At 42.7% G+C, this 27,378-nt stretch overlaps 1 protein-coding gene across 1 annotated transcript in view; it reads left to right on the plus strand.

Moving 5' to 3' along the window:
• Mreg (melanoregulin) overlaps positions 1-11,514 on the plus strand; it is a 52,683-nt gene extending 41,169 nt beyond the window's left edge. Inside the window, exons 3-5 of the mRNA XM_070027122.1 lie at positions 5,997-6,087; positions 8,303-8,466; positions 9,477-11,514. Of these exons, the coding sequence (XP_069883223.1) occupies positions 5,997-6,087; positions 8,303-8,466; positions 9,477-9,611 (390 nt within the window). The 3' untranslated portion in view covers positions 9,612-11,514. The remainder of the gene's footprint in view (positions 1-5,996; positions 6,088-8,302; positions 8,467-9,476) is intronic.
• The last annotated feature ends 15,864 nt before the right edge of the window (positions 11,515-27,378 follow it).

Consider the following 27,378-nt stretch of genomic DNA (forward strand, 5'->3'; position numbering starts at 1 on the left):
ATCTCCGGGTGCCTGCTGGAATTTTTCACTTAATACTTTTGGATTGTAGTTGACCATGGAAAGCGTGGCAACTGTAGACAAGTGCCAGGGTGTGGGGAGGGGGCTATCGTAAGTGCCTATTCCTTTTCTCCTTTTTACAGAAACTTAGAGAAGCTGGCTGAGAAGGGCCATCAGCATTAGATACTTAGAGCAGTGAGAGTCTTTGGAAATGATGGTGTGATGTTGCTGGAATCAGTCTCCAGTGGGTTGGGCAGTGTGGAGCAGTGTCTTAGCCTTTTCCACTGGGAGTGATCCTGAAGAAAGGCAGCGTGCCAGAGGCTGGGGAGGAGGGGAGGAGAAGGCAACAGGGCTGCAGGTGGAGGGAGGTCCCCTTCCTTAGCTTTGCAGGGAGGGGTGAGAAACGGGTTGGGGCTTGCGGAGTTGCAGGGTTTGAGGGAAAGGTCGCGTGACTGCTTGCATCAGTGAAACCAGTGAAGTGCCTTGCAAATCCTTTTTCTCTTGTATTTGGCATATGAGGTCAGACATTTGGATGGTTGTTCAAAGGTGCCAGCTGAGTGGTTGGGAGGAGGCTGCCTGTCATGTGAGAGCGGAGCTGTGGTTTGTCACAAGAGTTCTGAGGAAGATTCAGCTGGGTTCGCAAATGGGCATTCTCACAATCCTGTAATCTCTCCAAAGTGGGGGTCAGCAGAAGGGCACAGGCTGTCCACGGGGGTTTTCCGAAGCTAGGCTTGCTTTGGAGATGAGAGGTGGGCCATGGAGGGGGAAGAATGGAGGTGGTTCCGCAGGTAAGTCTTCCTTGGGGGATTCTCAGCCTTGAAGTCTGAAACATAGTTTCAGCAGCAGCTCTCTGGTGTAGATGAATGAACAGGGGTTTGGTCTCCTTACTAATGTCACAGACCCGCGCAGTTTCTGCCCTCCTCAGACCCCCTGCTTCTGAAGGAGATGGCCTCTATGGTTTCCCTCCTCCAGAGAGAAGTAGACATGGTAGGATGAGATGGTGTGTGAGGAGGAAGGGATGGGAAACATGGGAGGGCTGTGGTGTCCTTTTCAACCTTCCTAAGGAGGGAAGATTGAAGTTCCCAGATAGGTACCAAAGAGCAAGTCCACCCTTTAGCAAGAGAACACTCGGATGCCTGGCAGCATTGGCAGTGAGAGTTGGGGAGACTTCGCTTCTGGAAAGGTCTGTTTCCTTTGCAGACTTCAGATGTATTTGGTCCCTTCTCAAACGTCTTTCTCTTCTCCTTGCTTTTCCCTTCTTTCTTTCTTGTTTACCATAACCTTCCTATTTGAAGAGGCAGAGTGGACAGTGGCTAACTGTGGAGGCCAGAATGCCTTGGTTTGTAGTTTTAGCTCCTTACCTTGTGCTGTGTCCATGTGGAAAAGCTACTTAGGCTCTCTGAGCCTCCATTTCCTCTTTCTACCACTTGAACCACACATCCATTTTTAGGTTTTTGTTGGTAAATTGGACATAAGAGTCTCATAGACTTACCTGCCCAGGATAGCTTTGACCTGCGATCCTCAGATCTCAGCTTCCTGAGTAGCCAGGATTATAGGTGTCAGCCAACAGTAGCTAGCTCCTGGATACTTTCTTTTCTAGACCATGGGGGTTGTTTTTGTGGGCTCCTCATTAATTAGTATCAAATGACTGTGGCCTGCATGATACATTTTACATTTTTCTGTGAAAGATGAACGTGAGAGAATTAGTTAGATACAATCAATACAACCTCTCAATCTTTCAGAGAATCCCTCTTCATTTTAGGCAGAAAGTCGCATTAGTTGATATAGACTGGTGTAAACGAAAAAGAAACATCATAGTTACTGTGTTCAAAGAATTCACTTCACTAAGAAGCTAGGCCTCGCTGTGAAAATCTTGAAGGCTGGTGATCCATGCAGCTCCTGTAGGGCACATGATTTGTTGAACTAATGCCACTAATCTTAACAACTATGTAACATAGGCAAGTTGTCTGTGGCAGGGGAGGCCAGGATTCAGAGATGCGTGATGTACAGATGCATTCTCAGGAGCATTGAAATCTCATTTAGGTGTCTGGGAATGTGGCTTAGAGCTAGAGAGCTTGCTTAGCGAGCATAAAGCCCTGGGTTTGATTCCTCCATACCATATAAACAGAAAAAGCACTGTGGCTCAAGTGGTAGAGCTCTAGTCTTGAGCACAGAGAGGCTCAGAGCCCAGACACTGAGTTCAAGCCCCAGGACTAGCAAAAAAAAAAAAAAAAAAAGAAAATTTATTCAGATGTTAGTTTTCAGTTCTTCTCCATCAGAGAGAGCAAGAGGTGATGAAAGGGAATGAATTTGTATGCCATTCAGTGTTGATATTTAGGAAGAGAAAAAGAGCTGCTTGATGGACAGGAGGAAGGGAAAGCCCGGAGCCTGGATCATCTTAAGGATGAATGTATCTCCAAAAAATAGAGATTTGTTTAGAGAGAGCAAGAGCTGAGGTATCCATCACTCTATAGACTTAAGAAAACAATTAGTAGAGACATTCAGATTGCAAGCTAATGAAGCCACCTAGTGGTTTGTTCCTTAAACTAAGGTTGTATGAACATGGTATTAAGTAAAAAGTGCAAGTGTGACTATGATTCTGCATGAAGCCTAGAAAACAGGATCAGCTTTTTCTGAGGATAAGCATAGCATGCCTTTAATGTTCTGTTTATAGTTTTTTTTTTTGGGGGGGGGGAGTATTGGTACTGGGGCTTGGACTCAGGGCCTCATGCTCTTGCATGGTTTTGCTCAAGACTGGCTTTCTATCACTTGAGCCATGCCTCTACTTCTAACTTGTTGCTGCTAATTGGAGATAGAGTTTCTCAGACTCTTTCTTGCCGGTGCTGGTTTTGATCAGAGATCTTAAGAACTCAGCCTCTTGAGTAGCTAGGGTTATAGGCATGAGCCATCAGTGTCTAACTTGTTTATAATCTTTTTTTTAAATCATAAAGAATTTAAGGCAGCTTGCATGACAAACAGTGAGAAAGCACAAATCAGGACTTAGGAACAAAGGAGAAAAAAGATAGTCACAAAGGCATAAAAATAATACAAAATCATAGTAATTCATAGCTGCATCCTAAATCCTATGTATCTGTCTTAAAAGAGTCTAAAACTTCATGTTATAGTGTCCTTGATCCACCAAAAAATTCAACATCAAGAAAGACGTAGCCTTATTTTTTGGGGGAGGTGAGGGGAGTAAATTACTACTTGATGCTAAGTGTAGAGAAGTCTGAATAGGGCTGGGAAGGTGGCTCAGTGGTAGAGCGCTTGCCTTGCATGCATGAGGCCCTGGGTTCGATTCCTTAGCACCACATAAGCAAAAAAGAAAAAAAGCTGGAAGTGGCGCTGTGGCTCAATTGGTTGAGCGCTAGCCTTGAGCTCAAGAGCTGAGGGACAGCACCCAGGCCCAGAGTTCAGGCCCCATGACCAGACCCCCCCCCCCCAAAAAAAAAAAAAAAAAGAAATCTGAATAGCCAGCCTCAAATGACATACTGCATAATGCAATGCAAAATGTTCTCCATGCTTATAGTAGAAATCTGAATCTTGTAGGACTTTTTCTTAATTGTACCTACACTGATTTGAGGAGGGCAGGTGCACCAACTTCCATTTGAATGGCTTGCATTAACTTAACCGACTCACACGGTAAGTCATGAAGTACAAGGTGGTATTGTTGCCACATCTTAGATTAGTTAACTGAGTCACAGGGAAGCTAAGAACTTCCCTGTACTCAGGCTGTGAATCAGTAGTAGAGCTGGGATCCAAACCTGGGCAATGTAGCTCAGTACTCAGAGTCTTTCCAACATCATACAATGAACAGTCTTTTCAGTGCAGTAAGGCCCATCCAGCGCAAAGGGCAATGACTCAGGATTCCCCCTTCTCTTTATTCAGTCTATGGGAACCTGATAGACATGTTTGAACTCGATGCTAAGATGAAGCCAAGGCTGCAAACTTTTGACATGACTTTGTTTTCTTCCATAGTCATAGGCTTTGTCTTCATTTCCAGTCACCATACTCATAGGCATGTGCCTTTGGTCAGAAAAAGAGGAGCAGATTTACAGCCTCCTGACTTCAAGAAAGTAGCTCAGGGCTGGGAAGGGGCTTAGTGGTAGAGTGCTTGCCTAGCATGCATGGAACACTAGGTTCAATTCCTCAGCGCCACATACACAGAAAAAGTTGGAAATGGCGCTGTGGCTCAAGTGATAGAGCCTTAGCCTTGAGCAAAAGAAGCTCAGGGACAGCACTCAGGCCGAGTTCAAGCACCAAAACTGGCAAAAAAAAAAAGCTATAATCTTGCTACCTTTTCTTATAGCTATGCTTGGATACAGGATCTGAAATGCAGTCATAATAAAATACAGTTTATTCTCCTTCTGTCTCTCTGTGTCTCTCTCTCTGTGCTGGTATTGGGGTTTGAACTCAGAACCTTGTGCTCTCACTTGGCTTTTTTTTGTTCAAGGCTAGCCTTTGCCATTTGAACCACACCTCCACTTCTGGCTTTTTTAAAATGGCTAATTGGACATAAGGATCTCATGGACTTTCCTGTTCAGCCTGACTTCAGATTTCAGTCCTCAGATCTCAGCCTCCGAGTAGCTAGGATTACAGGTGTGAACCACCAGCTCTCAGCTCCCTTTTCTCTTCCAGAGTGGTATCTAAAAATATCTGTGAGTGGCACATAAATTATTTTTCTTAATCAGCCATGGAAGTTGATTAGCAATCAGCAAAAGGAATGTTAAAGTTTTTTTTTTTTTTTGGAAAGGAACTTAGTAGGGAAATAATGGCACCAGTGGAACATTTTCAGTTATTGGAGTCAAACTAACATATTGCTTGAGTCTTAAATTGGGCATTTAAAGTGATGTTCTTATAAGCTCTACATTAGGTTAGTTGTGTGGCTAAATGTCTTTGCTAAGAAAGAGGAAAATGTGTACTCTGTAAAATGACTTTTCTATATAGATAAGTCTTCCTAAAAGCAATTGCTATGACATTTTGAAGAGAACACTTAGCTCAGAGACAATCATAATGCTACTAAAACATTCAGCTTCTGAATTGGGACCAACATGATGGCCTGCCACATCTGAGACTATAAAGAACTTTTCAGAATGATAACCTTTTAATGGCTTTCTGTGCTCTTGGAAGATTCATCCTATTAATGCAATGTAAATAAAAGAAGAGGGATGCTGCTCGGTGTAGGCAACATTGGCCAGAAGTCAAGCTGCTTAGGATTCACTTTCTTATAAGAAAGGGAGACCTGGATTGTTGGCATTCCAGTTTTCACCTGAACTTTGGAGCAAGTCTTGGGTTCACACATCCAAAATTCTAATACCTATTAGAATTAGCTAGAAGATATTGACTTTGTCAAGTAAACTACTTGAAGCTGTTTCTTCCTTTATCAGTTGGTCTAACTATATGGATTTTTATTAGGCTTATTATTATTATTGTTGTTGTTGTTGGTAGTGGGGTCTGAACTCTGGGCCTAGGCACTGTCCCTCAGCTCTTCAGCTCAAGGCTGGTGCTCTCTCACTTGAACCACAGTGCCACTTCCGCTTTTTCTGCTTATATGGTCCTGAGGAACTGAACACAGGGCCTCATGCATGCAAGGCAACCACTCTACTAATGAGCCACCTTTCCAGCCCCTATTGGGCTTATATTATGGGCAGAGGTTGTGTTTCTACATTGTTTCAATCTTGAGAAGAATCTTGAATGGCATATCAGCTAAGCCTCCTTTGCAGATACAATTATTGAAGTTGTGTAAGAAGATAATGTGCAGAGTTTAGTAAGATACTCATGTAAAGCATCATATCACTTGATACAGAAACTTGTTCAGCAGTGGTAGATGATGTTGTTTGCATTAGTGCCATCTTGTCTACCCTTTTTTCTTCTTTCAGGCATGCTTTGAAGATCAGTGAAGAGAAAAACCACAGGCTTAAGCAACAGGTAGCTCAGGAATGAGATAGAGGTTATGGCCAGAGGGTATAGATAAGAATGAATTTTTATTTTTCTTACAGGAGTGGCAAAAACTCAACTATGATATCTATACCCTGAGGCAGATTCGGAGAGAAGTCAGAAACAGATGGAAATGCATTTTAGAAGATTTGGGTGAGTCTGAAAGAGATTGTGAAGAGGTTAAAAAGGAACTAATCATGATACAGCTATTTTTTTTCCACCCTAAATTCTGCATGGAGGTCAGTAACTGACTGTCTAAGCTATCATGTACTAATTATTCTTTCCAGTCTGCTCTTATACCCCCAAACATCAGCCCTTGACCTCCCTCCCTCCCTTCATCCATCTCTTTCTCCCTCCCTCCCTTTGTCCATCCTTCTCTCTCTTCTTTCTTCCTTTTTTGTGTGCTGTTACTGGGACTTAAACCCTGGGCCTGTGTTCTTGCTTGGCTTTCTTTCTCAAGGGTGTACTCTACCACTTGGGCCACCTCTCTACTTTGAGCTTTTTGCTAGTTAATTGGAGATAAGAGTCTTATGGACTTTTCTGCCTTGGCTAGCTTGGAGCTGTGATTCTCAGATCTCATTCTCCTGAGTAGCTAGGATTATAGATGTGAGCTGCCAGTGCCTGGCAACCTCTGGTATTTCTGTGGTCCCTGACCAGCCTGTGTCTTGAAGATACACTAGATTACTCCATCTGTCCTCAGTATAGGGTAGCACAGGGCAAAGGAGTCCCTAGGTGCTACCATTTGTTTGCCATTGTGCATTGACTGAATTATATGGGGATATTGGCCAACTAGTAATAACTATGGGTGAGACAGAGCTGGGAAAAATATTGTTTGTAAGAGAAATAAAATGTCTTCGTACAACATTTCAGAAGAAGTTAAAGAAGGAAAGTTTTATAGTTGGAAAAATATCTGTGGTATTGGGGTTGATATTGGGTAATGAGTCTTCTTAATTCTACCAGGGTTGAGATGCCATAAACATGTCCCTCACATCATAAAATAACCTTGCTTGAATGTTTAAAAAGTAAATTTATCATTGTGGATATTAGAATTTGGAAATCTAGTCCTTGAGCTTTCTAAACAAGTGCTCCTACCACTGAAACACACCTCCAGCCCACCCTGGCTGGTTCTTTCTTGCTTTTTCTTTTTTTTTTTTTTTGGTCAGTCATGGGGCTTGAATTCTGGGCACTTGTCCCTTAGCTCTTCAGCTCAAGGCGAATGCTCTACCACTTGAGCCACAGTGCCATTTCCAGTTTTCTGGTGGTTTATTGGAGATAAGAGTCTTACAGACTTTCCTGCCTGGGCTGGCTTTGAATCATGATCCTCAGAGTAGCTAGGATTACAGGCAGGAGCCACCAGCTCCCAGATAGGATCTCACTTCCTGCCTGAGTACAATTCGCCTACATTAGGCTTCTCTGTCACTAGGACAATAAGAGAAGACCATCATGTCCAACTCTTCATTGAGAAAGGCTTCTCACAGACTTCTTTTTGCCTGGTTTATCCTTGACCCATAATCCTAACAATCTCAGCCTTCTAAGTGGCTAGAATTTTAAGTGTGAACGATTGACATCAAGATGAATGTATTAATTTTGAAGCCCTTGATTCTTTTGTCCTGAAAGGACATAGTACTCTGGCATCATAACTTTTAAAGGAGAGATGCCATGTTTCTAGTTCCTATTAGTTGGGGTGAAGTAGGATGAGGTGGACCTCTGCGCTCTAAGTCACCCAATATTGCTGTGGGTTAATAGTCTTTTAATCTGAGTTATTCTAGGTAGGTTTAAAGTCTTCCTACCTTGGAGTAAGACATGTTCACCAGCCAACCACGCTGCCCTGAGAAGGGAAATGTGGGCTTGGAGAAGCAGGGTAGGAGGTGACCCCAATTGTGGGTTGGGACTGGGGGTGGGGTAATAATTCTAAGGACCTGAGGGGGGGGAGGTGAAGGATTGGGAGGTCAGGAAACTGGATTTCCAACTCAGCATAGGACAGCAGGTAGTCAGTGGGTCCTCCTAGGGCTGGAACTCAGGGCCTGGGCGGTGTCCCTGAATTTTTATGCTTAAGGATAGCACTCTATCGCTTGAGTGCTCCACTTCTGGCATTAGACTTTCCTGCCTGGGCTGGCTTTGAACCGTGATCCACAGATCTCAGCCTCCTGAGAAGCGAGGATTACAGGAATGGGCTACTTGAACCCGGCTTTACACAAATTTTAATTGAAGACCAATCCCACTGCTCTGGGAAGCAGCATAGCAGCTCTACTCCTGGTGTCCATAGTGTATTGTTTGTGCATAATCTGCATCTGGGTCCATTCTATCTCCTGTGGGCACCATATCACAGGGCAGCTATTTACCTGGGGGGTAACATTTTCTACCTTAGGTTTTCAAAGGGAAGCGGACTCGTTGTTGTCGGTGACCAAACTCAGCACCATGAGTGATTCTAAAAACACAAGGGAAGCTCGGGAGATGCTGTTAAAGCTGGCTGAAGAAACCAATATCTTCCCCACCAGCTGGGAGCTCTCTGAGCGGTATCTCTTTGTTGTGGTAAGTGAGTTCCTTTCATGACATGCCTTGATTTTGCCTGAGATTTTTGTTGTTGTTGTTGTTTGTTTGTCTTCTCTGTTGTTTCCTGCATTGGTGTTTCCCACGCCACCAGGACCATCGTAACTGTGGCTCATGGTGGCAGATGCTGCCGCTATTATCCGCTCTGCTTTCCAGTGACAGGTGCCAGCCATGTCTCTGAAAAGGCTTTGAAAATTCACAATTCTGGATCACACCTAAGCCTGTCAAGGCTCAGATTGTAGCTGTGCTCTGCTGATTCTGCTGGGCAGCCAGTTTTGAACCATTTGCTGGTCATCACATTGTAATATGAGAACACTTGTTTATATTACCTAAGATTAAGGAGTCATCTGAAAGACCTGTGAGGCTTGATGAGTGATGTGAAACAATGGTTAGGAAATGTGTTTAAATCTGTTGAGAAAAAGTTCACGAATATTTTAGTTGCTCAATCTTATTTCTAGGGTGGGTTTGGTGTGTGTGTGTGTGTGTGTGTGTGTGTGTGTGTGTGTGTGTGTGTGTGTGTGTGTGTGTGTGTGTGTGTGTGTGTGTGTGTGTGTGTGTGTGTGTGTGTGTGTGTGTGTGTGTGTGTGTGTGCGCCTGGGCACTGTCTCTGAGCTTCTTTTGCTTGACTAGCGCTCTACCTTTTGCTGTGATTTAATTGGAGATGAGAATCTCACAGACTTTCCCTCCCGAGCTGGTTTTGAACTGTGATCCTCAGATCTCAGCCTTCTGAGTTATTAGGATATAGGCATGAGCCTCCACTGCCCAGTTTTGTTCCTCAGTTTATTGCTCAAAGTTAGTGTTCTACCACTTGAGCCACAGTCCCCTTCCTGGTTTTTTTTGTTTTTTGTTTTTGTGTGTGTGTGTGTGTGTGTGTGTGTGTGTGTGTGTGTGTGTGTGTGTGTGTGTGTGTGTGTGGTTAATTGGGTTTGGTTTCATTTTCCCATCCACAGGGCTTGGTTTCTGACTTGACAATCTATTTTACCTCTCTGTAGGACCGTCTCATTGCTCTGGATGCAGCAGAAGAGTTCTTTAAAGTTGCTAGTCGAACTTACCCCAAGAGTTCTGGGGTTCCATGCCTGGCAGTTGGCCAGAAAGAACCACACTGCCTTCCATTTCCAAGTCCTTAAGGAGAAGCACAGAAGCAGAAAGGGAAATTTCCCACTGGGATGCAACAGCTAAGCAAAGCTGGACGACTGCAAAGTTGGATGGGGAGCGCTTGCTGTGTGAAATGGATTCTGAATTCTGTATAATACAAGGTCTTCATGAGGACCTTACTTATGAAGTGTTCATAGCTACATTGAAACACTAGAGTGATATTACTTTCTAGAAAGAAAGTAAAAGAGCTTCTTAGGGGAAGAGTTCTTGGATGACCAGATAAAAGGGCTCATTTTGCCCATCTTTGGTTTTAATGGTACAATCAGTTCTGATCATTCAGCTTATGATGGAGTGGGTTATCCTAACTGGTAAAATAAAATGGTTACCAAAGAGAGTGATCAGTTGGGTGCTGGTGGCTCACGCCTGTAAATCCTAGCTACTCAGGAGGCTGAGATCTGAGGATCATTGTTCAGAGGCAGCCTGGGTAAGAAAGGCTGTGAGACTCTTATCTCCAAAAAACTACTTAGAAAAAAAGCTGGAAGTGGTGTTGTAGCTCAAGTGATAGAGTGCTAGCCTTGAGCAAAAGAAGCTCAGGGATAACACCTAGGTGCTGAGTTCAAGCCCCAGGAGTACCCACCTCCCTCCCCCACCCCCCCAAAAAGGGAGAAAGAGTGACCATTGAGCCCCCAAATAGATTTTTACATTTGAAAGAATTAATCTAAAATATAATACTAGAAAAAATTGCCCCCAAATAATATTAGGCATGATATGACCTCTCTTTGACTTGGAAAACCCTGCAGAACTTGGGGTGGTGTTTGAGGTATTATTTTGGTACCAGTTATGCTCACTGAGAAGTGTAGATGAACCAGATACATGTTTAGGAATGCTGTTCAGAGGTGAGTTCCAAAAGGAATGATCCCTTGAGCCGATGTTTCCTGAAGCTTCGAGGAAAAATTTGCACTTGTGGTATGATACATCTTGAATCCTCAACATGGCTGATACCTGGTCATCTCATTTTTGCATCTTACTTGTTTCCACTCTGAGAGCCCAGGGCATTTATTTGATCAGGGATAGAATCTGTAAGTGGAAGTGTTTGCCCTGCACTTCCTTCTCCTGTCTTTAGTCTGTTTCTGGATGGCCAGGGTTGCACTTCTCATGCAGACCTACGGGTAGGCAGGAGGCCATGGCTTGTTACTGGGTCTTCTTCCATCACAGAAGCAGAGCAGGTGATATCAGCTTACTGCTGTCCATAGATGGACAAGTCCAGCTGCAAAACTTATCAATTCAGCAAGGAGCTTGCCCTGTGATCCTGAGATCCTGGTTCATTTTGTTATAAAGCCTTTAATAAGGAGTTATAGAGTTTATCAGGAGATTGCTGAGAACAATGACAATATTTAAATTTTTTTTTTCAGATTTTGCACTTCTGACTTCAGGTTATAAACTAACTTGTGTTAGTCTCTCCAGGGGATTGTGACTTGAAGATTTCATATCCTGATTAGTGTTTTATTTTTTTTTGGAGGGGGCATAGGACACACAATGTTTAAAATATTTCCTAGAAGTATTTGTTGATGCATTATGGAACAATTTAACTGATGTGTTTCAGGAAAATTTTTCCTAGTGTAGTATGTAAGAGGAAAGTTTTATTTTTTATACTTAGCATTTAATCTCCATGTCATATTTAAGATTAGTCTTCAGATATTTTCCCCTCACTTCTATAGACTCTTGGGAGATAAATACACCAGCAGTGAAACAAACAATAAAACAAATGAACAAACAGAACTCTTAGAATGTGCTGTTTTAATTTCTGTACTCAATTTGTAGCTTAACTTTTTGTCTTTTATTGATGTCAGAATAGATGAGATTGTTTGTATCTATGGAGTATACATTTTCCCCATTGTTTCTATGTTTGGTAATAAACAAGGATAAGATTTTCTCTATGGTTGTGATTAAAAATGTGAGATTATACAGGTGATTTTTCCAAGGAATTAAAAACCTTCTGTATTTACTTTTAAGCTGTATATTTGTTATGTTTATGATCAATAAGAAGAAATGGGTATTCTTTTCATAATCCCTTTAAATCAAAGGGCAGAAAAGCTGAGAGACAGATGGGGTTAAAGACCTCTTGTTACCCTAAGTCCAGTCAAAGAGTGGGTCTATACACTTGAGTAGACAATTGGCCATATCAGGAGGCTCAATGTGATCAGCAGGGCCAGGAGCCATGTTAATACTTTCTAAGGTTCATGTGTGTATGCAAGGTGGTTTCAAGTGGTGATAGGAGGGAGTTTTTATATCGGTAATTATTCTAGTGTATACCAGAAGAAAAATCCTGGTAGCTAGCAGATCACATAGGTCTATTCATATTTCATAGATGTTATTGCACAGAACTTTAAGGTGCTTATACTTTCTTAAGAATGGAGGGCACCCTAAAAGGCGCAGATACCAAAGTGAGGAGGTAGGCATTGGGAATGGGCACCGGAATCTCTACAAAGCTCCATGGCAGCTCTGTAGGCCAGATACTGTTAGGGATTGGGGCTCACCGGCAGCAAAGGCCGGGAGAAGAGGAGCCATTGGCAGCGGGGCTCCACTGTCATGGGCACGATGACCATGATGAACGGCCTGTAGAGAATGTGGTGTGGTTAATAGACTAGGGCAAGTTAGTTGGGGAAACTGGAATGTTCTTACTGAAGCTACACCATTGATCTCAAGGATGGATGATCAGGGGTATAGGGCACAGCTCCCCTAATAAAGGCTTATGATCTCTTGATAAATTTCTAGACATTGGCTATTTTTCAAAGTCATATGTATTGACTAGAGGACTTGTGATGCCCTTGCAGGTGTGTATGACAATAATTCCTCAGTGATTACTGACATTGAGGAAGGGGAGTACACAAAAACTGTGTGGACCGTGACACACAAGGTCCAAGCTGGCGCTGGCAGTGAAGAGCCACAATATCACTGTCACCAGCAGAGGCTGTGGGGGCATCTGGGATCCAGGTAATGCATGCATTTCTCCCCTCAGGTCTTACTGTAGATCCACCTGATTAGCATGGTGGATTGCCATTCACCTGATTCCATTTACTCAGCCCTCCACTGAACACATTGGGTGTTGGCTCAATTGCCATATTATTCTTGACTTGTGGGCTAAGAACTTTCTTAATATAGAAGTAGAAACCTCTCCACCCCCATTTCCGTGTGGAAACTAAGGAGTAGAAACCAAGTAGAAACCTCTCCTCCATCCCCTTGTCTCATATACTAAACCAGAATTAGTAATTACATTCCAGGGAGATGGCAGACACGGTGATTAACTGAAGATTTGTGTGTGTGTGTGTGTGTGTGTGTAGTTGTCCCCTTAGACTACTCTTGGCTATGATAGTTGCTTAGGCTTTCTTTTCTTTCAATGACCTTGACAGTTTAGAGAAGAACTGGTCAGAAATCTCGAAGAGAGAGACCTTGAGGCCACTTGTGGCAGAGGGATGATAGGTGAGTCTATTGATCTTCCTGCAGTTTTCTTTGGGAAAAGAAATGCCCTGCAGTCCTGGAGGAGATATCCTCAGATCTGGCCATTGAAAACAAGCAGGTCACTGGGTGGCCTGAGCTGCTCAAGTGTGCCCCTTTCTGATGTATTTCTGATGTATTCAGATCCCTTAGCTGATGGTAATACTGGTACCTGACCTCTAGGGGGTGCCATCAGCTAATGAAGGTTGTATTGTCTGTGCTCACTTCAGCTTCCCCCATCTACTGCTGGTTAGTTGATACAGGCTTAGCCCAGTTCCAGAGCTCCGCATCTGATTGGCTGAGGCCTTTGCTGTGGCTACATCTTGGTAGAGCATCCCTTTCCCTTTCTCCTCCTTAGTTATTTGCCAATAAACACCTTGCATGTCTCCCTTTCCGAATCTTTCCCCCTAGGGAAGCCGATGTGATAGTATCTGAGTTACCCAATGTAGTGTGAGCGTCTGCATCTATAGCTACCACAAATTCAGTAGTCATAGTGATTTAACATTGTTTGGAATCATTAGTCCGTTTTACTAGAATTAATCTGTTGAAATATTTCATTGTGAATCATTTGCAGATGCATTCACTATTTTTTAGATATGAAAGTTCTTTAAAAATTAATCTTAGGTCTTATTTTTAAACGTATTTGAGTTGGTGAAATGGCATGTTTTCCCCTTCTCTAATTATATTTTCCTTTCAATCCTTTTAAAAGTTCCACCTGTTAGACAAAGAATTTTCTGACGATGTGTTCATTTTGGTGGAGACAACCGTATAATCATTTAAAAAGACATGTACATACATGAGGTGGAATTTCCACAGCCTACAAAAGCCTCTTTGGGGGGGGGGTGAAGTAATGTCAACTGTAACTTTAAATGGCTTCCTTACCAGACGTGAAGTTCTGTGCATGGAGCGTGTCACCTGTGCTGCTAATGAACTCAGCTCAGGCGAGCCTGCAGCAATTCCTTCCACCTGTGTTGTCCCTCTAGCTACTCAGGTGCATCTGCTCCCCTAGAAAGACCCTCCGGCCTCCGGCCTCTCCTCACATCTCTCCCTATTCCTGAGCAGAAGAAAGAGAACAGTCTTCCTAAGATGACAAGAAGAAACAAACAGTTGTTGAGTGCATTTTATGAGTACTTTCTGGGACATTCCACCACCCCACATCTCATTACATCCAAAAAAGCATGGCTACCACGATGGGAATGTGCTTTGTTCTCACGACTCCATGTTGCTCCCATGTTCCACTGACCGACCTCTACCCGGGGACGGCTCCTGATTCTCAGGAAAACTTCACCTCTGACCTTAGGATATCATGCCATAAATCCCAAACAGGACAGGACAAATATTCCAAAGAAATGCTTACACTGCACTGTATTAAAAGCCCAACCCCCCATGCCCTTTGCTCCTTGTCTCTCGCGCTCTGCTGTCTGTTACATGGAGTCCCTCTGCAGCGATGACGAAAGCCTGTTCTATTGAAGTCTCTGCCTCCTTTCTCTCCTTTCATCTGCTTGATCTTATTTACTCCACTGCTCCCTTCATTACAAACAATGAGGACGCTACTTCTTCCTTTTTATTTTTGGTTGGTTATAGGGCTTGAACTCAGGACCTGGGCACTGTCTGTGAGCTTTTGTGCTCAAGACTAGCACTCTTAACACTTTGAGCCACAGATCCACTTCTTGTTTTCTGGTGGTTAGAGATAAAAGTCTCAATGGACTTTCCTGCCCAGGCTGGCTTCCAACCTCAGTCCTCAGTTCTCAACCTTGGATTACAGGCATTAGCCACCAGTGCCCAGCCTGACTTATTTTTGGTGCCTGGAACAACCAGATATTACACCAAAATACATGTAATAAATACCATTTAATATAAGTAAGAATAAGAGAAAAAAGCAAAATTATAGGCTTTCATTTGACTTAATGGAAAAATAGAAACAATGTGCCCTAATACATACTATAATATCAGACCAATGTACAACGTACTTCAAAGCTCTAATAATGTGGCTAAGCACAATGCTCAGTTATTAAACTTTGCAAGCATATGAAGATTATCTTCTGAAAGAGTAATGGGCTTCTCTTGGAGTGACCTTTGTGGAATTTTATGAATATTTCCCCTCAGCAATGTGTGACACTGATCTTGATACTTGTTAGGAAGTTGGATGTAAGATAATGGCATCTCAGCTGCTGGAGATGTTTTTCCCAGTGCACATATTCAGAATCCGGTACTGGGGCTTCTAGCACTTGAGCTACAGCTCTACTTCAGGTTTGTGCTAGTTAATTGGGAAAGTCTCACGAACTCTTCTGCCTGAGCTGGCTCAGATCTCAGCCTCTTGAATACCTAGGATTATGAGAATGAGCCACCAGCACCCAGCTGCTCATTGTTTTGTTTTCCTGTCCACTTCACACACCTGTCATTATGAGTTGAGATCTTGTTGTCAGAAGATGTTGCATCTGCTTAAGATGAGATTTTTCACTCAAACGTTTCTTTCAATAATGCCTGCCTAAGCCCACAAGAGGCATTTCCCTAGGATTATAATCATGTGTCATTGCTAATAGGTATTATATATGTAGAGGAATTTAGGCTATGGATTGCTTTCCTTGAGACATGCCACCTGGTTGCAAGATTATGAAGGAGGAAATCTATGACCTTTACGTCCTCTTTTGGTTGCTGAAGGTCATTGGTGTCTGTTAAAATCCCAGGTGTTTCTTAAAGGTTACATCAGTTTAGGGCAATTTCTAACATATAAACAACATACAAATAACTCAGAACTTTTCTTTTTTGGTCTTGCTATGTAGCTCAGGCTGGGCCCTGTTGCCTTAGCCTCCAGAGTTGCTAGGATTATAGGCCTGTATATCACCATGCCCAGAACAGAACATTTTAAAGCAAAAAGGGGGGGGGGTTGGGTGAGGAGTATAATTCTAGAACTCTAGCTGTTTGAGAAATTGCATTTTTAATGGCTATATTCAAAATTTGTATATATAATGTTATATCTGATTTTTAAAAGTTGGTCAAAGATGATAGATTCAAATGCTAGGAGGTTTAGCCAATTTCATAGGCCATAAAGATTTTGTTACTGGCCTCGCACTGGTGGCTCATGCCTGTAATCCTAGCTACTCAGGAAGCTAAGATCTTCGGATTGTGGTTCAGAGCCAGCCTGGTCAGGAAAGTCCATGAGACTTATCTCCAATTAACCACCAGAAAACAAGAAGTGGGGCCATGGCTTAAGTGGTAGAGCACTCGCCTTGAGCTAAAGAGCTCAGGGACAGCTCCCAGGCCTAGAGTTCAAGCCCCCCAACTGACAAAAAAAAAAAAGATTTTGTTACTAAGTAGCCTCTGAGAACATCATTTTTACAAATGTATCTATTGGCTATCTATTCATTCTCTTTTTCATACTAGGGCTTGAATTCAGAACCTCATGCTCTCACTTGGCTTTTTCACTCAAGACTGGTATTCTACCACTTGAGCCACACTTCCACTTCTACTTGTTTGCTGGAGATGAATCCCTGGGATTTGTCTGCCTGGGCTGGCTTTGAAGTGGGACCCTCAGATCTCAGCCTTCTGAGTAGCTAGGATTACAAGCTTGAGCCACACCAGTGCATGGTTCAAAAATGCATAATTATGTGAACATTACACATCTTGTAATTTTTCATCTTTTTTTGGAAATTTAATTGGTGGTTCTGCATTTTTTTTCTGCAACAAACATTCTACACATAAGTGTGTTCTCAGAGGAATTACAGAATCAAAATGCATGCAGATTTAAGTAATTCTTTATGCACATCATCAAGGTGCCAAGATCCCAGGTTGCCAAGCTCCCATCACCCAGCAGTGCTGTGAGAGGAAATGGTCTCGCAGCAGGAATATATGCTGCTAAAACAACGGGCAAAGAGCCAGGGGGAGGCTCCTTGGCTTAATTTACATGTCTCTGTGTTTGTTAGGTTGGATGTCATTTCCTATGCTATAGGCCACTTTTATTTCATTTGTGATTTGTCTAGGTTTCCTTTATCCCTTGTCTAGGGGGGAAGGGGGTGAATTCCTTCTCGGAAGTTTTACAGTGTTAATCTATGCGACAGCCAGGTATAAATACACACTGACACCTGCACTACATTGACAACATCTGCTTTATAAGCTTGGGGTTCTCCCTGTCTCCCGTGGTGGCATTTACCAGAGAGGCAAAGCAGACTCAAACAAAGGCACCTTCAAGCAGCGGTGGGCCTGGCAGAGTCTCTAATTCCTGAAGGGGGGGGGTGCCATCCTCCTGCTGAGGATAGTTCATTTATGTTTCTGCTTAGTTCCCTGAATTCTGCTTTATGAATTATTGCTTTTTGAAGTTACGTGTACAAGTACTATTTTATTTTGGTTTTGAGACAACAGTGAGAATTCCAGAGCTCATATGGCTCAGTTTGCTAAAATGACACGGAACTTAGATGACATCTACCTGGCTTACTGTCTGTGACGTCCATTTCCAGCTTTATCTCTCTATATTACCACACCATCTTCCCCTGGTGTTGCATGTCATTACATTTTACGTGTGTGTGTGTGTGTGTGTGTGTGTGTGTGTGTGTGTGTGCTGGTTGTGGAGCTTGAATTTATGGAGTGGGCACTGTCCCTAAGCTTTTGTGCTCCAGGCTGGAACTCTACCACTTGAGCCACAACCCCATTTCTGGCTTTTTGGTGATTAACTGGACATAAGAATCTCAGATGTCTCTACAAAGTCTAGCTTTGAACTGCAATCTTCAGATCTCAGCCTCCTGAATAGCTAGGGTTATAGGCACAAGCCAACAGCTTCCTCACACCTCTAATCCTAGCTACTCAGGAGGCTGAGATCTGAGGATTGCAGTTCAAAGCCAGCCTGGGCAGGAAAGCCTGTGAGACTCCCATCTCCAATTAAGTCAGAAAAGGCCAAAGTGGCCCTGTGGGTTAAGTGGTAGAGTACTAGTCTTGAGCAAAAAGAAGCTCAAGGACAGTGCCTGGGCCCAGAGTTCAAGCCCCAGGACAAGGAAGAATGAAAAAGAAAGAAAGGAAGAAGAGAGAGAGAGAGAGAGAGAGAGAGAGAGAGAGAGAGAGAGAGAGAGAGAGAGAGAGAGAGAGAGAGAGAGAGGAAGGAAGGAAGGAAGGAAGCAAGGAAAGGAAGAAAGGAAAGAAAGAAAGAAAGAAAGAAAGAAAGGAAGAAAGAAAGAAAGAAAGAAAGAAAGAAAGAAAGAAAGAAAGAAAGAAAGAAGGAAAGAAAGAAAGAAATGAGTGCCAGGCTACTGGTGGCTCACTCCTGTAATCCTAGCTACTCAGGAGCTACTGAGGAGGCTGAGATCTGAGGATGGCTGTTAGAAGCCAGACCAGGTTGGAAAATCCATGAACCTCTTATCACCAGTTAACCTCCAAAAATGCCAGAAGTGCAGCTGTGGCTCAAATTGAGCATATCAACTGAGTTAAAGCCCTAGGACCAGAACAAAAAAATTTAGAAAAGACAAAATTTATATGAGGTATTGGTTTTATAATGATAATTACATAACATTGATAGGCTGCTGAGCAGGAGAGGAGACAGTTTTCCCCCCTTTTAGGGGGGTATTTGGTCATTTTGGGGGACATTTTTAGTTTTTGTGCCGCTGGGACAGGGAATCAACTGGATGTTGCTAGAATCTAACAGCTTACTTCCAGAGAATGCCGTTAAGTAACCGTGGGGAGCATCTGCTCTCCAGGGACTGGGCACCCGACATACGGGTTTTGCAGCTTGGTTAAGAGGGGAGCTGGAGTTGGGGGTGGGGTGCGCTGAGCGCCCCTCTGGAGCCATCTTCCTCGTTTCAGGTTCGTTCCCTGTGAACATCTGTAGGGGTAGGAGCAGACGGGTTCGAAGTGAGAGAGATGAGGTATCGAAGTTAGTTGACAAAGGTTACTGATTTGCATCTTAGCATAAAGAACCGGCCTCGCTGAGCAGCAATGTGGAGGGGCTTGCAGGATTCGCAGTGAGCACTAGATGGCACTGTTGACTCACTCTGCCGTTTGTCAGTCCCACAATTTCCTGCCCAGGGTCCATCAGGATAGGTTGTGTGTGTGTGTGTGTGTGTGTGTGTGTGTGTGTGTGTGTGTGTGTGTGTGTGTGTGTGTGTGTGTGTGTGTGTGTGTGTGTGTGTGTGTGTGTGTGTGCATCAGGATAGGGGTGTGTGTGTGTGTGTGTGTGTGTGTGTGTGTGTACAGCCCCAGTCAGTATACAAAGTTTTATTTTTCGCTCACTTTATTGACTTAGAGGGCTTACAGTTTTTCTTGTACTTAAAGACAAAATGAATGAATTTTTAGGTAGCAGGGAGGAGACTCTTGTTCTAGCTGGGCTTACACAACCTTTCAACCTTGGCCATTTTTGTATAAGCAAAGTACAGTGGAATTTCTTAACTAGTGATTAAGGAATCCACTCTGTTTCTAAAGACATATGACATATTGGGCAAAGGCTTTTGGAGATATCATTCATATACCACACAATCGACCTATTTTACAGTATATAATTGACTGGTTTTGGTATGCTCCTGGAGTTGTATAAAAGCCGTCACAATTAACTTAAAAATCTTTCCATTATTCACAAAGAAATTCTGTGAGCAATCACAGAATTGTCCCCGGACAACCACTAAGGCAGTTTCTACCTGTGTGTGTGTGTGTGTGTGTGTGTGTGTGTGTGTGTGTGTGTGTGTGTGTGTGTGTGTGTGTCTGTTTTGGGCCTTTTTTTTTTTTTGTCCAGTCCGGGGGCTTGAACTCAGGGCCTGGGTGCTGTTCCTGAACTGTTTTTTGTTTTTTGTTTTTTTTTCTCAATGCTAGCACTTTACCAATTGAGCCACAACGTCACTTCTGGCATTTTCTGTGTATGTGGTACTGTGGAATTGAACCCAGAGCTTCATGCATGCTGTGCAAGGTCTCTACCACTGAGCCACCTTCCCAGCAGGAGACATTTTAATGAATTCAATTTTCCAGTATGATGGCTTTGGGGTCTGACTCCCTTCACATGACAGAATGTCTTCGAGTTCCTGTGCACTGCAGTGTACATCCAGGGTTCATTGCTTTGCATTGTCCATCGTGTAGCTCTTCATCTCGTGACATCATTCCCCAGTTGGCAAATGGGCTTGACTTAGCTTGGGCTGCCATAACCAGTGCCTTAGCCTGTGTGGAGTTTTGCATTCATCCCCTGAAGAGTCGGCTGCTTGCTCAGAGACTCCAGTGATAAATTCTGCTCTGTATGCACCGTTTAAAATAGAATCGCCTGCATAATTGGAAGTTATTATTGATGTTTCCAGCTGTTTACTAATGTGGCAGCAACTATGATTTGTGCTTTAATATTTGTTTCAAAGCCCATTTACTTTGTAAATGTAGATCTAAACAGCTCACGAGAGATTCCCAAGTGGCCCATGCTAATAGATGTGTGTGTTGACAGGACCACCAGAAGATGGCGCCAGACACGCGTGAATACAGTTCAACCCAGCTGCCCTGAGTCACACAGGCTTACCTATTTATGAATCAGATCTGTTGTCGTTCTAGTTGACTTTTTCTTTTTTCCAGGCCAACATCACATGTAAGTATAGAAACATCTCTGTACTTCTGGTGTTCAGAGAGGGGTGCGTCCCTTCAAACAGGGCATGTTTTAAGGTATGTATTTTGATAAGTGAACAAGATTGTTTGTGATCAAGGTCTTACATCCCTTAATTGTTCAATAAATTGCAGCTGATTAACTAATGGGAGCAGATAAAGAGTGGTTAGCAAGAGGGCAGGTGATAGTACTTTCTTTGCTTTTTTTCTTTTTCTTGAGCTGGTACTGGGGTTTGAACTCCCTTAACTTGCATTTTCCCTTAACTTTCTTGCTTAAGACTGGTGTTCTACCACTGGAGCCATACCTCCATGTGGAGCCTTTTGCGGTTAATTGGAGGTAAGAGCCTCTTGAATTTGCATATTCAGATTAGCTTCGAACCAGGATCCTCAGATCTTAGCCTCCTGAGTAACTAGGATTATAGGAGTGAACCTCTTGTGCCTGGATTTCACTGGAGTATTAATAGGAGATTTTAAGGATATTCATATATTTGTTAACAATGTAGAACATTAATTGAAAAGAGTCTCACTAGGAGAGGTAAGATGTGAAAGTAGATTTTATTTAATTGTGACTATGAAGGTGTTCTTTTTCTTTCTCCTTTTTCTTTTTGCCAGTCTTGGGGTTTGAACTCTGGGCCTGGCACTGAATCTGAGCTTTTTTGTTCAAGGTTAGTGCTCTACCACTTGAGCTCTACTTCTGGCTTTCTTCTCCCCTTCCCCAACCCCTCATTTTTTTGCTGTTTAATTGGAGATAAGAGTCTCATAGACGTTCCTGCGTGTTTGGCTTTGAATCATAATTCTCAGATCTCAACCTTGTGAGTAGCTAGGATTATAGTGTGAGACACTGACACCCAGCTTGAAGGTTCTTCTTTAAAAATTTTTATTGTTATTATAATGATGGTATACAGAGGGGTTACAGTAACATAAGTCAGGTATTGAAGATTCTTGATCTGGATTCTTTTTGTCATCTCTGCCAGGATTATTAGAGCATAATCCCACTGTGTAGGGGGAATAAAAGAACAACCCTCTGTAGACGCTGTGCCTGTTTCCCAGGGCCATTGAGAAAATGTGTTTATGTTGCCGGCTCCATGGGTGCCCTGTGTGGGTTCTCTAGACAGTTTTAGAGCCATGAGGATCTGCGGGCATTTTGAAATCCATGCTGGTATACTTCTCAGCTACAGCACCAACATAACCCCAGAGAGGTTTCAGAGACAGATGAAGAACACTCACAATGTGACCATGTGCAGCACTTGAAGTAGAAAAGCAATGTAGTAGTGACCGGATGCCTAGCCCTATTCCAGTGAGTACCCGTAACTGTCTCTCCCATGAGTGTGCATTTGCATACAGGACCAGCTGCATAATTAGCAGGGCCAGGGCTGAATGAAAACAGGAGACCTCTTGTTCAAAATGACTGGAACTTTCAGCTATCTTGAAATTATATCAGTAAATGACTAAGACTCTAATAAGCGAGGTCCTGAGCTACTGCACAAGTTTTATGCCCATGAAGTACATATTCTCTCTCTTTCCTTTCCTCCTCTCTCATCTCTCTGTGTAAGAAAAAATAGAGAGACCTAGAAAAGAGCTTTCTTACAATTCTGTTCTCACTACTGGATCTCTGTCAAGACATTTTGGGATAGGTAATTCTTTGTTGTGGGGCCTGGCCTGGCCATTGTGGATGTTAGCAGCACCCTCCTTCTTTAAACTTTCTAGATGCCAGGGGCATCTTTCATTCCTGGTTGTGACAATCAAAAATATATTTAGGCATTGGCCCAATGTGTTCCTGTGGGGCAAAATCACTGATTAAGAATAGCTGCTTTGGGGTTGGAGGCGTGGCTTAGTTGGTAGAGTGCTAACCAATGAGCAGAAAGCATCAGGTTTGGAGTTTGAGGACAAGTCTTGGACAAAACAAAAACAAAAACAAAAACAATAAAACAAAAACAACAATAAAACAAAAACTACAACAAAACAATAGCAGCTTTTTTTTTTCTTTTTTCAGTCAGTCGGGGTCTTGAACTCTGGGCCTGGGCACTGTCCCTGAGCTCTTCGGCTCAAGACAAGTGTTCTACCACTTGAGCCACAGCGCCACTTCCGGTTTTTCTGGTGTTTAATTGAAGATAAGAGTCTACGAATGTTCCAGCCTGGGCTGGCTTTGAACCACGATCCTCAGATCTCAGCCTCCTGAGTAATTAAGATTACAGGCATGCGCTACTGGTGCCCTGCAACAACAGCAGCTTTAAAGGAAGGTTTACAACATCCCAAAAGATAGCTCAGTGTCGTCTTATTTCCTTTTCTCAACCTGCTATGCGCTGCCCTTACCAAACATAAGGAAAATAGGAAAGGCAGTGTTTCTGGTGGGGCCAGCATACCAAACATCCACAGTGGACAGTTGTGTTGGAGACTCATTGAGAAGTTCAAGGGCATCCCGGTTCTACCTAGGTCTAGCTTGTCCCTGTTTGTCTTGGGTGAATATACATTTCACAAAGTATCTATTCTCTAAGTCCTGCAAATGTATCCTTTAATCCTAGACTCAGAAACCCCTTGACTGGTGAAGGAGACACCAAAGGCCTTTCAGTGGCAGGCGAGGAGAGGGCTGTTTGGATTGCTAATTTGTTTTCACTCCTTGGTCTGTTTTCCCTTCATGCTGCTGTTCCTCTGTAGACCTTGAGTATGAATAATTCTGCATAGCCTGAGGGGAGAAACGGGAGGCCGATGTGTAGGGTTGTTTGTACTGTAATGAAATAGAAAGTTTAAAAGCTTAGCAAAGCCTGAGCCGTAGAAAAGAGAGGGTGGGCGGGCAGGCTAGCATACAATTTGAAAAATTACTCATAAAGCATAAGAAACTCTGTCTGCTTCTTGGAGGCCAGGGAGCTGAATTGACCATTTTATTGTTTGAAAGTTATCCCCACATTAACTGGCCCCCCCATCCCCCCCAAAAACTAATGTTGAGTCTGAAGATAGTTTCCCAGTCAATTATATGTGAATGAGGTTATTTTCTTCACTCTAATTTTGCTTCTATTAACAACTTGAAAGACATAGAAAACATAGATATGTTGTGGGATGTGAGTAGAGTCTGTATTGTTTTGTGTGTATTTATATTTTGGTCTGGGTTTATTCTGACTGAATGATAAAGAAATCAAGACCCCCAGGCTTCCTTGAGTAATCTGTTGGGCCCTTAACTATGGAACTTTGTCTAGTGGTATGGTGGATTTCTTCTTCATGACCATTGTCTTGAAAATGTACAGGTTTTCTTTGTTTCTTTTTATTTTGCTGGTCCTGGGGCTGGAACTCTGGGCTTGGGTGCTGTTCTTGAGCGTTTGTGTTCAAGGCTACCACTCTACCACGTGAGCCAACAGCACCACTTCTGTTTTTTTTGGTAGTTAATTGGATATAAGAATCTCATGAACTTTCTTTCCCTGGCTGGCTTTGAACTGCGATCCTCAAGTTTCAGCCTTCTGAGAAGCTGGGATTACAGGTGTGATCCTCCTGTGCCTGGCAATGTGCAGGCTTTCTAAGTGTTTTTGGGCTATATTAACTGAAGACTACAGTGGATGCTGGGTGTTACTGTGTGGATTCGAGGGAGATGGCAGCTATGTTCTCAGGATGCAGAGTTCTCTCTCTTCCATGTGCTTCATTCACTTTTCCTCTCCCACCATCCAAGTCTCATGAAAGAAATGCCACTTCTCAAACAAATCTTGATCACTTAAATTCAGCTTTTGGGGGTACTGTTTGTTTTTCTCAGGGGGCAGATTTTTTTTTTTTTTTTTACAAAATTAAGGAAGGGAAACATGTAGATCCCATGGCAATCCATATACAACTGAGGATGGATGGGGGAGGGAAGGGGGGGTTCCGTGTAATGTATAGGGAGACACAACTTTTGTTTTTGAAATTTCTTTTGCTTTCTTTCCATTTTTTGACCATACTTGGTCTAAGCTGTGTTTAATAAAAATAATAGGAGAACTAACGTAGGCGTACTGTATTTTCTGTTTTTTTTTTGGGAGGGGGGTCTGGTTGTGGGGCTTGAACTCTGTGCCTGGGCGCTGTCCCTCAGCTCTTCAGCTCAAGGCTAGTGCTCTACCACTTGAGCCACAGCGCCACTTCCGGCTTTTTTCTTTTTGCTTATGTGGTGCTGAGGAATCGAACCCAGGGCCTCATGCATGCAAGGCAAGCGCTCTACCACTGAGCCACTTTCCCAACCCCCTTACTGTATTTCCTATATAGAGGGCTATTCCCTCAAATTATGAGCTCTTTAGGCTATGAGTCCCCAGCAACTAGAATATGCCTACCAGATAGTAAGTGCTCCATTAAATGGACTGAACTGGTTGTCAAACATGAAAGAATTGAGATGAAAGAAAAGAGAAAATCAATAGAAACCATTCCTATTGATGGAAAAACAGATTAACAACATGCGTTTTTTTTTTTTTTAAAAGAAGAAAAGGAGCTTAGAGTAGTAGAATGGAGTTTTAATTCCTAATTGCATGGAAGGGCATCTTTGATTTTTAGAATTAATATAACACACTGGAGTTTCTGTCTGCTAGGTATTAACTCTAGCTGTTATATACAAAGGAACTTGTAATTTTGTCCTCTCCTTTCACTGGTAGCTGAGAATCTGCTGGGAGTGTCAATGGCACCGGAGGCTCACACCTGCAACCCTAACTACTCAGGAGGCTGAGATCTGAGGATCATAGTTTAAAGCCAGCCTGGACAGGATAGTGCATACAACTCATCTCCAATTAACTACCTAAAAGGCTGGAAGCAGAGCTGTGGCTCAATTGGTAGAGTGCTAGCCTTAAGCCAAAGAAGCTCAGGGGTAGTGCCCAGGCCCTGAGTTAAACATCAGGACTGGTGTGCTTATGTGCTCTCTCTCTCTCTCTCTCTTTCTCTCTCTTCCTCTCTTTCTCCCTTTCTCTCTCACACACACACATGTGCATGTGCATAAAAACTAAGATGATTTTAAGGGTTCGTGGGAGGAGAAGGACTGGAGTCAGAGCAGAAGGGTTATTTGATGCTGAGATAGAATGAGTTAAACTATCTGAAATTCCACAGTGAGCAAAGTATAAAGCTATCTTGTGCTGTCCCTTGGATTTCTTATGTTAGAGGAAAATTTAAAAAGATACAGAATAGTCATGAGTCTCAGCTAAAAAATGATCATATTATAAGTTTTGTTTAATCATTCATTTACAAGATGTTACAATTGGTTTAAAGGAAAATATGAAGAAACTTCAAGCAATCCTGCAATAAATTAAAAAATAGAGGCAACATTGGCTAATGTCTTAGTGAGAGAAATAAACCATTGTGTTTCTCGGAGGATAAAATTCATGTCCAGGCAATAGATAAAAATCATTTGCATTCTACTAGTTTTCTATGATTTACAGAGCTCAAAGTCAATGAAAAGTATTGAGAATTAAATCATCTGGAATCATACTTTGGAATCATCTTCATTGAAGATCCATTTTAATCTTCCTCCATTTGCATATTTTTACCATTTTTTAAAAAGGAAAAATGAACAATGCTTGATAAGAAATGTACTCATTACCTTGCTCATTTGATTGTAAACCCTCTGTACAGTATTTTCACAATAAGAAAACTTTATTAATTAGAAAAACTTCATTCAGTTATTATTAGACACATAGACATATACCTATATCACTATATATAGGTATATGTCTATGTGTCTAATAATAACTCTTGGCAATCAACAGTACTTTCTGGAAAAGAAAACTCTTTTGACAGTTTTCTTTTGTGGCTTCCTTTTCAACTCCAAGAGGCCAGGATGACATGTTGGTGGGATGCAGGGGAAGGAGGAGAATGGGGGCGACTCTAGGACCATAACACACACACCCGGTGTACCTTTTCTGAGGTAGTAGTTATAGCTATGTTTTACCTTGTTTAGTCTCTGCGATAGTTGGAGTTGCATCCAGTGGTCCATGGAAATCTTAGGAGATACATTCTGGAGCTCTGTGAAAGGCAGGCAAGCATAGCATCACTTATATATATATTTATTTTTTTGAGCATACATGTGGGGTTGGCTCTTTGCTAGGGCAAAAAGTGGTGCTGTTAGAATAGTCTTTAATGTGCTTGGAAGGTGGGGAGGATTGGGGAAGAGGAGGGTGGGCAGAGTGTGTTGTAAGTGAAAGGAACTGTATAGGAGGCTCATGCTCAGATACCCACAGGAAGGGACTCTTTCTTTCCTTTTGTTAAAATGGTTGACTTTAGGCCATTAAACTAAAAATGACTCTGCTGTAATCAAATCAAAACTTAACAGTAAAAAGGATGCTAGGAAAACAAAATGTAAGCTTCATTAACGAGAGCCGTCAACGAATTGCTTTCTTTTTTTTTTTTTTTTGGGTCCGGTTGTGGGGCCTGAACTCTGGGCCTGGGCACTGTCCCTCAGCTCTTCAGCTCAAGGCTAGCACTCTACCACTTGAGCCACAGCGCCACTTCCAGCTTTTTTTTCTTTTTGCTTATATGGTGCTGAGGAATCGAACCCAGGGCCTCATGCCTGCAAAGCAAGCGCTCTACCACTAAGCCACCTTCCCAGCCCCTCAACGAATTTCTAACTAGGAGTTTTTCTACCGGAATGATTAAAATAAGACCGCTGTTCTACTTGAGGCAAGCAAATACTTTCTTTACCATGCTTCTGAATTCATCCTATGAAATGGGTCCCATCAGTCTTCATAGGCAGATTCCAGACCATCTGACATGTAGAGTGCTTGATTTCTGAATCACTGTTTGAATAAACTCTTAAAAAAAATTATTGTG

This window comes from Dipodomys merriami, unplaced genomic scaffold (assembly GCF_024711535.1).
Source record: "Dipodomys merriami isolate MVZ:Mamm:240054 unplaced genomic scaffold, mDipMer1.0.p SCAF_1, whole genome shotgun sequence".
NCBI lineage: Eukaryota > Metazoa > Chordata > Mammalia > Rodentia > Heteromyidae > Dipodomys > Dipodomys merriami.